General features: G+C 30.8%; 1 protein-coding gene across 5 annotated transcripts; it reads right to left on the bottom strand.

Moving 5' to 3' along the window:
* Positions 1-931: 931 nt before the first annotated feature.
* LOC129295829 (sucrose nonfermenting 4-like protein) lies at positions 932-8,738 on the bottom strand. Of its 5 annotated transcripts, none has more exons than XR_008589651.1 (15): positions 8,527-8,737; positions 8,099-8,315; positions 7,861-7,948; positions 7,091-7,270; positions 6,506-6,640; positions 6,348-6,407; positions 5,942-6,031; positions 5,350-5,484; positions 5,086-5,230; positions 4,842-5,015; positions 4,455-4,518; positions 4,215-4,284; positions 2,916-3,030; positions 1,602-1,823; positions 932-1,232 (listed from the first exon to the last, which is right to left on the bottom strand). XR_008589651.1 is itself a non-coding variant. In XM_054934404.1 (14 exons), the coding sequence occupies exons 2-14, from the start codon at positions 8,206-8,208 to the stop codon at positions 1,732-1,734; spliced, it is 1,452 nt and encodes a 483-aa protein (XP_054790379.1). In that variant the 5' UTR covers positions 8,209-8,315; positions 8,527-8,738; the 3' UTR covers positions 932-1,731. The 5 variants fall into 5 exon arrangements, 3 of the variants coding, with proteins under 3 accessions (XP_054790379.1, XP_054790378.1, XP_054790381.1); XR_008589652.1 differs by having other exon boundaries at positions 1,634-1,823; XM_054934404.1 differs by having other exon boundaries at positions 932-1,823; positions 6,506-6,634; positions 8,527-8,738.
* Positions 8,739-13,727: the final 4,989 nt, after the last annotated feature.

Genomic DNA, 13,727 nt, shown 5'->3' with positions numbered 1-13,727 from the left:
ACTGCTTTCCTTGATAATAGGGAAAAAATCTTATTTAAATTTTGCTCATCAATGTGCCCACAATTGTTGTGATCCAACGATCGAATATTGTCATGTCATTTAAGGGTTCCAACCAATCCCTTCTCCCCCAACTCCCAACTTTTCTACCATTAATCTGAATTTTAATGACTAAAAGTGCTTGTATTATAAAATTATTATTATGTTAAACAATAAATTTATTTATAAGAATAACATTAAATAATATATTATAAAATTTGACAGCTTACATTTATTAGGTTATTTCTTATGCAATACTATTATTATAATAATAATAATTTTATAATACAATAAATCTCAACCATTCAAATTTGAAATCCAAGAGTAAAGTAGTTGAGAGGAGACTGGAGAGGAGGAGAGATTGGCAGAACGGAAGCCTGTAAAGTGCAAACCAAGCATCTTAATTCACGAAAGGTTTAAATAAATATTAAATACATTACAGGCCTACGACATTTTCAAATAAATAAATCACAGATTTTTATTAAAATTAGTTAGTTAATAGTTTATACTACTAAGTTTATCAAAATACCGTCATAACTTTTAATAGTACTCTTCATTAAAATCTTTATCTTCTATCCTGAAGTTAAATTGAAAAGAAAAAAATTTGAATGAATCCCAAGTATATTCTGTTACGAAACATGTAAAACTTGTAAAAATACAGACAAAAATTAAAGCCTTATAAATAGAAACAAGAGAATAAATAATAAAAAATAGCAAGACATGGTGTATTCAGTACTGTTTAAAAATGTTCATTCTTCGTTACGCAAGAATAGTTTAATTGTTTATAAATTCCATAAGACGTATTGATGTATTGTTCAAAACCTTAATGGGACTAATTACAGTAGTGTTTCCATAAGTGAAATTATAAAGACTATCATCATACTTTGAAATCATATTTGAACAATAACTCCGCCCAATGCTTGATATTATTTCTCATTCTCATTAAGCACTCTTGAACAGTTAACAACAAAATTGAAGGGGCAAAAATGCCACAACATGGAACTCATTCTCATCATATATAGGATAACAGAGCCTACCCTTAAAATCAAGCTTAAAATCCTCCGTTCAAGTTCCATAATAGAAGACCAAGGAGCCTTACCTCAGTAGGTGAAAACCGACTGATAGGTTTTCCATAACAGAAATGAATGAAAATAATTCATTCAGCTTACATTTGCCCAGGAAAATCTCAATGTACACTGAAATGAGGAAAATGAAGGTGGGGAAATTAAACCATATTGTACCAGCTCAGGAGTTCTCTTCAAAGACCAAAAGCTGATAATAAACTATACAAAACACCAGAATTTCAATATTCTTCCTCCCATAAATTATCTTCCCCAGTCTTCATATCTTCAACACAGTACAGAATGACTACAGATCTTAAGCTCCCATTTTTTCTTGTATTTATACTGGGAGCACGATGAGGATAACAAGGGATGGGTAAGATAAATAAAAATGGGGCCAAACTCTCAATTTACAGACCTCTTTCTCTAGCCTAAAATCATTAAAACAAGGCAATAAAGCAAGAGGCCAATCCAATAATATTTTAAGTGAAGAGATCAAATTACCAGTTAAGAGAAAAAAAGAGGGCATAGGAAACCTTTTAAAATGGCTGAGCAGGTGGTGTTGCTTGAATATATGCACAAATGTCATAACCACTGCACAAACCATTGTAATTCTTCATTTTCCATTCTAAGTCTAACCAAGGAAGAACTTGAATATGTCACTCAGTGAAACAATGCCCTCTACTCGCTTGCTGCCAGCTTCCACGACAACTAAACGCCTAACGCCTGAATTTCAGAGTCAACATAGCAGATATTTCTCAGCTGAGTAATCCTATAAATGAAAGCAACTTGGATATATGGAGAAACTACGACATGACAAACAAGAAGCACCAATACAAATTCATGTATCAGATACAATATAGCATGATATGGTGGATAAGGTAATTTTCAAAATTTTAGGATACAGGTACAGAAATATTTATAATATATATCTCAACATTTTATTATATAAGCATAGGTATTTTGATTTTTGAACAAGAATTTCTAAATTAATATAAGAATATTTGTAACAATCAGTCAAAATATTAATTTTTTTTTTTGGAGTTTTTAAGTAATATAGAAAAACTTATTGGAAAAAAAAACATAATACAAATGTTAGAATATATGATACACATACTGAAATATCCTACTAGTATTGTATCGGATACAAATACATTTACTTTTTTGAAATATCCGTGCTTTATACTCAGGAGCTCTTCTGTTTATGCCGTAACAAGTCACTGATTATCACCAATACTTTTCTTTCTTCAGAATCATTGCATACCAAAGATGGATTCCGCAAAATTGGTTTCAAGATTTTCTTTATCAGATATGGAATGTCCTGTTTTTACTAGAATTGAACAGATTCAAACTATCAACAATAATAACAACTAACCTCATCTCACAGGTAGAGTCAGCAAACAAATTCAAGCTATCGTTCCATCTTAATGAGAAAGCCCACTTCTTACACCTACTTCCTTCTTTCAAACAACTTCAAGTTTACTTTTTACATGTTATTAAACCTGTTAACTTTGTTTTTTTTTTAAATACAATTTCGAGATACATTCTCCAGTCCAAACGTGTAAAAACGACTACATATTTTTATGCACACCCACGTGGGTAACCATTGCTAGAAGAAAAGTCCCCAAGCACTCCTGATTACGCGTAGTCTGTCCTGTTTATGTGTTTTTTGGTAAAATTCCAAGGGGAATGAAACTTACAGTTTTAGAGACAAGGAATTAGAGAACTGGGCTAAAAGAGAAGACAATGTCCCACAAAACAAAAATGTAACCGTGAATGTCCATTCCATTTCATCAAAGAGCAAAGAAACAAACCTACCTGGATTTGCCAACCGTTCCATCACTTTATGCAGAGAATCAGATCTCAGACACATCTGACATCGCTGACTTCTAAGATCGTATGAATGATATGAGTCCTGGCCTAACTGCAGAGCCTAGAGAAATATGCAAGAGAGACTAAGAACCAAGAAGAAAATCACCAAATAAATGTCAATCTGATTTCAGCAAAAAATAAAAAGGAAAAAAAAAAAAAGACAGTACACTTCTGATTGAAATTGATAAGGCTTGCAACATTAGCTACATACTGAAATTGACACTAATCTTACTATTTATAAGTGCAATTTTCCTTTCCCATTTTCAGTTAAAATCCTCAATTAGTAGCCATAAAGAACAAACAAGGGACAACTGGACAAGAAGAGAGTCGCATAAATCCTGACCACAATGCGTTTTATAATCGTATGTTTTAAAAGCAAACGAAAAAAAAGGAAAACTACTGAAAAATCTATCAACTGCAAGAAAACTTCCCCCACCGTCACAGAATGTGACAGCCTAAATGGGGGTCGATTTTTTTTTTTTTGGTGGTAAAAAAATATCTTCATTAATAGGTATTCCTAATATTTGGTTGCTTAATCGGTTAAAAAAGACATAAATCTCTCTACGTTTCCATTAAATTATGAATGAGATAAGGAACATCAATAGGGAAATTTTATATCTATCAAGATTTTCAATTTTATTTAAATTAAGATATTTAGAATATCTTTTAAGCAAATTTGGTTGTATTAAATTCATATATATTATCTCATCTCAGATTTAATTTATAAATTTGAATAAAGTTAATCATATCTATAAGAATTGCAGTTCTTTTTTTTTTTTGCCAAAAAATTGCAGTAGTTTAGATTAACTAGAATTAGGGCTCAACAGCCTTCACTTTAGACCTTTTGATTATTTGATAAAACTGCAGTACTTCGCCATCTACTTCAACCAACCAGGAGATCTCTCTAGCAGTCATAATCAACCAATAGCCAAGAAAAGCAAATCATTTTCTCTTTTGGAGGCATAAAACTCAAATATTTGAAGAATAAAGAAAGTTGTGCATTTCAATAAAGGACTAATATTCTAATTCTAACCATCTCCAATTCAAAGGATCCTACTATTTATGATATGACCAGTTCTATCAACTCTTAATAACACCACATATCAAAACCTCACAAGAGCAGCTAAGTTTACCAACAAAAGGATCAAATAGAAGCACAAGTTTTCATTTACTTCATAACTTTATTGTCAATATAAGTTTATAGCATGCGAAACAAGCTCAGGGAAAATGAGAAACAAAGCATACCTGATGGATAGTCATTTCATCAAAATTGAGGCGTGTATAAGCCCTGTCCTTTGCCAAAGCTGTTATATCACTATCAATATAAGGGGAGGGCAACTGTGAGAAACACTACAAGCGGCTGAAAAGAATTAACTTCCAGGACAATTCATGCTCGAACTAAAGATTAATTTTAAAGCAATTTGAAGGTTCAGTCAACCATTGCATCAAGAAGAATGATAATATGGATATGAAAACACAACTAACCTTCGGCAATATATATCTAGTAATGAATCATTGTCATCCACTATCGGTATAGAACTTATTTGGGCTGCAAAAAGTAAAGGACAAGATGTTGATATAAGAATAGCTATTTCATAATAAAAGTAAATGTTTTCTTATCCTTTTTTGATGATTAGAAAATGGAATTACCCTTATTCCTAATTAACCTAAGCATTATCAGTATAGAACTTACTTGGGCTGCAAAACAATTGAGAAATCAACCTTCTCAAAGTAGAAAAAAGTGTACTCTGCCATTACACTAATACCTCAGAAGGTTGATGTGGTGTACCAATTTCATTATTATTTCAACCAATAGACTTTCTTCTTTATATATTATTTTCATATTTTCAAGGTCAGAAGACGAAATCAAACCTTGAACTAATAAATTTAGGGCTGAAGTAAGAGATGCACTAGGTCTCAACATAGCTAAAGGTCGCCTATTTGATTCCCCAATTTTGGGCACCCATGTTCCCACAGGAACTGCACAAATCGGTAATTGGAGTATAGGCAATGAACTAGAGCAATGCCTAAAATACCTGCAAATGCCTGAAAATTAATTTGGTAAGATTCAAGCAAACTTGAGAAGAGTACAAAGAAACCCATCTTCAAGGCTTACAATTAAGTATTCCAGAAAGTGAAGCCAGATATAACAGCTGTGGAAATGAACCATCTTCAGACTTCGAATGGATGACAGGAACTGTTGAAATCTCATTTTGCAGGATCTTTGTGGCAATATCTTTCAAATTATCAAACGGTCTTGCCTGCAAAACAAATACAATAGTTGATACATAAATAAAACTAGGAATTCTTATCGCTTGGTGTATTATTGGATACAAGCAGTATGACTTAATGGCTTTACAAAGCCACCTATAACACTTACATGGATAAAACGTCTTGAAAAGGTTGTTCCATGTCCATTGCGTTGCCTGTTTAGATATAATTTTCCTTCTTTCCAAGAAGATATAGTATGTGTTTCAAGCTCTTCTTCTGTTAAATTGGATCCATGATTCTTAAGCTGTGAATAGGCCAAAAGCATGGTTTCAACAGCATTAGAAAACATAAAGGCACTGTCAAGCATGCAGTTGGAGGGTCAATTTACTCAACTTCACAAGCAACCTTGTAACAAGAGACTACTGCAGGCACCATGTAAAGCAACTAAATCTATAGTTTCCACTAATTCTCAACATCAACACCTCAAAACTAGCTAACACGCTTTCATTCCTCTTAATATACAGATAAAAAATAATTCATAAATAACAATTAAAGAATGACCATATCCTCTCTTTTCCTGACATATTTGACCATGCCTTCAGGATTCTCCACTTACATAGTTATCATCTCCTTGTTTCAACTTCAAGCTTCTAAAGCACAACATTAAAAATAATAATATTCTTCCTTCCAATAGATATGAAATGCATTAAGATTTTAGAATACTTGCCCGTAAAGAGCTAATGATCATAAAATTCACAGACCTCTCTCAAAATTAAAATAAAATCCAAAGGACTAAGAACGCCAACAAAATGCCCCTGGCAGAGGTCCCAGAGAGGAGCAATAGATATTCCCTGCAAAATGGCCCGATTCAAAACAGGCACATAAATAAGCTTCTAATCAGAAACAGAAAAGAACACAGGGATACTAGACATTACTACACAATGCATATGGAACCATAAGGAGAGACTAGATCATTGCAATAGCTAGAAGCTACAAGAAAGACAAGTTTAATTCCAGAAGATTCAAAATTACATTATGTTATTCTCAATGCTTTTACAATAAAAACATGTTAATTGGCACGAGAATAATCTATCAATGTTTTAGCAAAGGTTACCTAAACATGAAATCCCTCCAAGTAAATTCCAGTCGCAGGAAATATAGAAATACCTGCTCATGCAATATATGAAATGCATGCTTCACTGGCAGATCAACATCTACTGCAATAACCTGTGACCAGGTGTCATTCAAATAACCATTAACTAATTTGTGGCATGAAGTTTGACAACGGAGAAGATGCAAAGCTCAATATAATTAAACATCCAAACCTTGCCTGACTCAGGAAGTAATTCATAAGCTGTGTGCATTGACAAGAAAGCAGAAATACGCTGGCGGGAGGTCTGTACATAAGCATCTGACATTCTAGGCAATGCCCCAGTCAACGTACCATCTGTCAACTGAAGCTGTATTATAGGTCAGCAACAAATTAAATTTAATAACTGAAAATGATAGTCAAATATAAATGAACAGGTATAGGAGATAGCTCATGAGAAGAAAATGGAGTTCTAAAAGGGAAACATAATACGTTAAAAAAAAAAAAACATTGCACAAATGCTGTTGCATATACAAATTACAATTGTTAAGACAATCCAAACAGGCTGCATGTTCAAATGCAAATCTAAACAGAAAAAGTTTAATGGACCTATATAGAAATCTAATTCACCAACTCTATCAGCTCTAAGTGGGTTTCAAAATGGACGCCAGAATCCAGACATATCATAGCATTAAAAAATTTTGTTGGTCAATTTCGTGAAAATTACAATATAAGCAAAAACCAGTAAACAGCCATACACTTCACTCAGAGTGTTGTTCATAACAAAAATTTGGACTCTATAGGCATGACCAACTCTTACCATGCGCCGGATAGCCTCATTATCCACATCCATGCTAGAACCAGAAGCTACTTGTGGAGTTGGAATAGGCATTTCATTAGGATTAGTAGCCACAAATACAGTATTAACCACCCCATTTTCTCCAGCTACATGAGGCTGATGCTCATCATGTCGCCATTCTCCATCAATACAAAACTTGTACTGCATTCAAATAATTAAATGCATTAAGCACCCAAAAAATTGGAGTCAAACGTTTTCTCATAATAGCATTTTTTTTTTTATTTTACTAGTGAATCCTTATATTCAGATACTTCCAAACTCAATCATCGGGTTGCAATATCCCTGCTCAGGCAACAATTATTGCAAGATCAAGAAAAATATGTTCTTTCCATCACAATTTGTTTCTCTGCCTGGCATGCCTCTACAGAATGCAGTGCCTCAACTGCAAGTCCAAACGGCACCATTCAATTAAGTGTTGATCCGTCCTGGCAATTCAACCACGGACATCATCCTGACCGTCCATTTCTTTTTAACCTTTCTTCCGGTGCCAGAGGCGAGCCAAGCAGAGAACCAGTTCGCCTTTCCATTGACAACAGATGAACAGTAAAACAAGTGATGAACACGTGGAATCCCACCACAACATCCTTTGTAACGATTTGCAGTAAAAAAATCTTAAATCCAAAAATCAAACCACTTAATTCACAAATACATTGAATTCAAGGGAGACTTTTCCCCTAATTCATATGGAACCTTACACTGATGAATACTTACTTCCAGCACGAAAAACTGACCTCATGATAACCAGGGGACAAGCTATGAACGGCTTGAAATACAGTCGGACAACCCTCAACTGACGACATGCGTAGAAACTCAGACCACCTTTGAAACGAAAATTGAATAAAAGAAAACGAAATAAGCAAACTAACATGAATCGCACGAAAACCCTTAAATTAGGCTAAACTACAGCATTTTGAAGAGCTGGATAAAGAAGAAGAAAATGGCCATAGTAGTAATTAGCCATAGACGCACCGTGTGAATGAACCACATAGATACACTTCTCTTCCCCCATATGGCCATACAAATAGCCTGGGAATTGGCAACGTCCCTGCAACACCACCTGCGTTCCTAGAAGGATCCATGCTCGAACTGTACGGGTAAACTCTAATCCGTAACGTTACTCTGATTATAGAGTCCAAGAACCAGGCTTCATCGCAGCATGTTCTATGTGAATGTATATTTCAAGGTGCTTTGATATGAAATCCCCCAAAAAAAAAAAAGAATCAAAATAAAATCATCAAAATATATTCTTAAAAAAGCCCAAAAATTTAAGCTTTATTTTCCAAAACAAATTGCACTCGTTGCTCTCTGCAAATTAAAAATATCAAACAGATACCAAAAGGATACTGTCATTTCGCATGCAACAGTACGCAAAACCCTAAACCAAATGAAAAACCTACCAAATCCACACCGGAATATCTGTCAAAACCAAGCTGAGAAACTCTCAAGAGAACATAATCGAAACCCTATGGAACCATTGAACAATGGGGATGAGCATATTGTGAATTGAGAGAAGAATAAACCAACACGTTGGATATAAAACTAAAATATAAGGGAAATCGGGACTTGTAATTGTGAGGAAAGCTCCGAATGTTATTTCCCCATCCCAACATATACCGATACAGATATAATAGATTAATATAGGAAGGGGAGCAGTGGACCAGTAATAAAGCAAGCCATGACCAGCAACCCTCAACTTTTTTATTTTCTATTTTGATCTAAAAATATATAGTACGAGTTTCACTCAAAAAAAAAATTATATAGTACTATCAACTTTTTTATTTTCTATTTTGATCTAAAAATATATAGTACGAGTTTGACTAAAAAAAACTATATAGTACTAGTAACTATAATTATGATATTTTATATTTTATAATTGTGTGCATAGAGAGAGGCCAGGTGTGAATGGACATTTGAGCATCAAGAAGGTGAAAACTAATTGAAAGGATAAAAATTATTTTTTTGATGGCATAAAAAATATTTTATTTTAATCTATCTATATATATAAAAAGTTAGAATTACAAATAACATTCGAGTAATGACATGTGTCCTTAATACAATTTTGATTGATATATTTATTTTAAAATTTTTAAATATAAATAAAACTACTTCCTTGAAATATCTTTATATTATTCTAACTTCTTATTAACCTACTTATTTACAATCTCAAATTTTTAATTTTAATTTTAAAAGGATAAGTCTCATTAACTTACTTATTTACAATCTCAAATTTCTAATTTTAAAAGGATAAGAAAATTATTTATATCTTCCTCATCTCCAAAAATGGCTCCATTATCCAAACTTTACAACTTCTTACGTATAATTTTAAATATTTTCTGTTTTTAGAATTTTATAAAATTTGAGATTTTAATTTTAAACATTTTGTGAAATTATGACTAAATTTATTAATTTTAAAAATGATAGTAGCACCATAAGAAGCATTCTCAAAATGACATTGTCCCTAATGTAATTTAACTTTATTTATTTTTTTATTTTTAAATTTTAAATATAAAGAAAACTATCTCACCTTCCAAATATCTCTATATTATCTCAACTTCCTATCAACTTATTTATTTATAATTTGAAATTTCTAATGTAAAATAATAATGAAATTATGTGTATGCTCCTCATCTCCAAAAATCTCTCCACTATCCAAACTAACCAACTTCTTACCCATGATTTTAAATTTCAATTTTAAAAATCTTGTGTTTTAAAATTTTAGAAAAATTTTACAAAAAACTCATAATTTAAAATTTTTATTTTCAAAATATTACTATACTTTTAATTTTAATTACTCATAATTTAAAATAAATATAAAACTCACCCATCCCTAAATATCTCTATATTATCTCAATTGTCAAGCCACGCTTTAAGTTTAAAGTTGAATTTTAATTTTTTATATTAACACTAACTTGTCAAACATGGGTAGTGTAGTGACATAGAATAGGGTGGTTGCAAAATGAGTTATTAAACGGGTTTGTTGTCATTGTTTTTTTAATATTGTGCAAATTATAAATTTATAACTATCATATTCTTTTTATAACTCTTGCAATTTGAATGCCGCAAGCCTTTCTTTCTAAGACCAAAGATAGATACCAGCCATCTTCTATATGTTGGAAGTAGAATTTTTTATTTGAATTCTCAAAATTCTCTCTCATTTTATTAAACATGATTTGTTTTTGACTTTTAATGACTTTAATTTTCCCTGCAAGTAAGGTTTGTTTTGAGATCTCCTCCTACTATAAAACATAAACTAAAGACACTAATTTATATAATTTATCGTGAATTTCAACCATTCCCCTTTGAAATCTATACAAAAAATTTTTTAACTATAATTATTGTTGATGCAGTGAAGCTAGAGTTGAAGATAATGAAGAAAGTGTGCAAGTTTTATGTTACATGAATGTGAGTCTTGCTTATTCTTTGATTTTTTTTTTTACTCTTTTAATTATGAGTTTGAAGATATGGACTAAAATCATCATTTCTACGAACTTTGTTTATGTGCTTATTTTGTTTACGTGTTATTTAAGTATTTTTTAGCTTTGTATTAGAAATATGTGTTCTCTTTTATTGTCCCTTTTCAAATTCATCTTTAAATATTGTTTGTCTTATCCATTCTTTAATATCATCAAACTATTTGTAATTACTTTTTTCATAACCACATTTCAATGTTTGTCATTTCCTTTCCTTTAGATTCAAGTTCCAATGCCACCTCATTGATGCATATGAGATAAATTGTAATTTGGTTATTTTTTATCATAAAATCTCTAGCTTGATGAAATGTAACGCTACTTGAGTTAAAAGGGATTTGGTTCTTTAAGTAATTGTATAGCTTTCAAATTTTAATGGGACATTGTATTGGGCCACATTGAATTTGAGTATAAATTATTTTTTTTATAGCAACTAAAATGTCAATATGCCCCTAGAGTTCACATCATATATATATATATATATATATATATATATATATTTATAAACTTTGTAGGTAAGAAATTGTTGTTCAAGGTATCCTTTGTCAGGGAAGCTACTTCATTATATCTTATGATTGATATGAACATTCTCTATTTATGAAATCCATAACAATATTTGTTCAATGTTCTTATCGATCTTTTCTTTTAACTAATGAATATTTTGCACTGGAGAGTTTTTGCAAATTGAATCTGAAGACGCAAATTCTTAAAGCTTATTATCAATTGACAAGCATGGACTAAACATCTCATTTGAGAAAAATGAGCATGCACTTGCCATTGCTAATATTTCCAACAATGCTAAAAGACAATTCAGATGGAGCTAGTGGATTAGCAATATGTTTCTTTTCATGTTTTAGTGTTTCTACTAATATTTCTTTATTTATAGGAATTTAGAGTTAAAGTTTAAGATTCTTTTGCTCTTTACCAACAAAGTTTAGGATTCAAACATTTTCTTTGTCTACAGTTCGTCGCTAGCATGTGTAAACAATATTTCTTATTATAACATTTATAATGATGTTCCTCCCTACTTTGTACCAACCATTTCCATGTCAAACAATGGTCATGGAAAAACTGATTTACCAATATTTTTTAAAATTGAAAACTATTTCATGTGTTAAAATATAGGACATCATATTTCATTTTTAAACATCAATAAAGTTAGGATTCTTTCTCTTAAAAAAGTTATTTATATTATTTGATAAGTTTTAAATGCTAGAGTTTCCTCACTCTTATGTATGTTTTACTAAAAACAATTAGTGAGAGAAAAACAACACCAAAGAACATACAACAATAGAAGCATGTTTGTAATATATATATATATATATATATATATTAAAAAGTATTTAGATATTAGCTAAAAAGCTACCTTCACTTAATAAAATTTTAGATTTTTAATTTTTTAATTATATTTTTTTCACATCCTGTGTTTTGCATGGGCCAAATACTAGTTACTTCTAAATCTCAATCTCTTGTAAATAATATTAAAGTTTTGCTTGTGAACGAAACTAGGGAAGTAATTAATTGTTTATTTGAGATCACTTAATTATAATTTTTCTAAACTAATTTTCTTTTGAATATTTACACAATGCATTGAAAGAACATAAGAATTTAAAAACTTTTGAGACTTGTGGACTAGATCTAATATTTTATAAAGCATATACTATTAGTTTCTAGTTTAATTTGTTTTATGAATAAAGTAAATTTTTACACAACATATTTTTAAAATTATATTGGTCATTGAACCATGCGAAGCATTAGTACAATGGTCAATTGATAACAACAACAAACCTTATCTCGTCTAGTGAGATCAACTATATAAATTATATAATGTCATTATATTCTATTATCTACCAAACTTTCAGGAATATTTCAACTAAAAAATCTCATTTAATAATTTTCATAGGTATTTTCTCTAATTTTTTTCTACTCTTTATAGGGCTCAAGATTATTCTTTCCACCCTTCTCACTAGATCCTCTCATGGTCTTCTATTAGTATATTTAAATGATCTCAAATGATTTTCTATAATTTTTCTTTCAATAGATATCATACCTACTTTTTTTGTATATAATTTAAATTTTATTTGTTTGTATATGCCTATATATCCATATTAACATTATCATCTCTTTCATGCCAACTTCATGTTGTTAATATTCTTTTAAAATCTAATATTTATTACCACATAATATAACTGATCTTATAGCAATTTGATAAATTTTCCTTCAAGTTTACAGTAAAAATAAGAGGAAGACGAGAAATAGCAGAAGCCACCTATTGATTTGCAAATTAGAATTCAAAAAACCATGACACGTTGACATGCTCGATTCAATTGTTATCAAATAAGACGTAAGTGTAACATTGGTCATTGATGGCGTACAAGGGTTGATGCCCTAAAGCCCATTTACTCTAAAGTCGATTATTTTTCTAAGCTAGCCCTTATTAATCGAGGTTTAGAGTCAGCCCAAAAATTATTTTTTAAAAAATATTTTTTTAAATTAAGTTAACATTATAATTATAATCTTATATATTCATTATCTAAAATATAAATTATAATGTTTTAAAATCTAAAGTAGGTAATATAAATAATAATTTTAAAGTAAAAGCACATGTTCTAAAGTTTAAATTTAATTAATACAAAACTTTAACAGAACATATTTTTTAAGCTTAAAATAAATACAACTTAAACAAGTAGCTAAAACCTTTTTGTTTAACGATTAAACTAGCCATGTTCATAAGCCTTTTTATATAGAAGCTTCTCAATTTTCAAAGCTAAGCCTAAAAAAAAACCTAAATGGTTAGCTTAACAACCTAATTTATACTTCCAACTCTAAGATGGTTAAAGATAGAAATGTAAAAATCACATCCAATAAATTAATTTATACCATTACTAATCAAATCCCTAGAATGAAAGATTTCTTTCCAAGGCTAGTACAATTCGTGTCATTGAAAGCAACCCACCTTCAATTCTATAAGGTCAAAGGAGTTTTTTTTTTATTTTTTCCCCGTCAAAAGGTCGAAGAAATTGATGTTCGACTGTCATGTTGGTGTTGAGGATAATGATCCTCCCACGTGTCCATTGTTTGGATCGACATTGAGAGGGAAGAAGGTCCAATAAATTGGACCAACAGAAGAT

This window comes from Prosopis cineraria, unplaced genomic scaffold (assembly GCF_029017545.1).
Source record: "Prosopis cineraria cultivar Desert tree isolate PC_DT_omini unplaced genomic scaffold, ASM2901754v1 PC198, whole genome shotgun sequence".
Taxonomy (NCBI): domain Eukaryota; kingdom Viridiplantae; phylum Streptophyta; class Magnoliopsida; order Fabales; family Fabaceae; genus Prosopis; species Prosopis cineraria.
The sequence above is the reverse complement of the archived record's forward strand: the minus strand, read 5'-3'. Positions and strand labels throughout refer to the sequence as shown.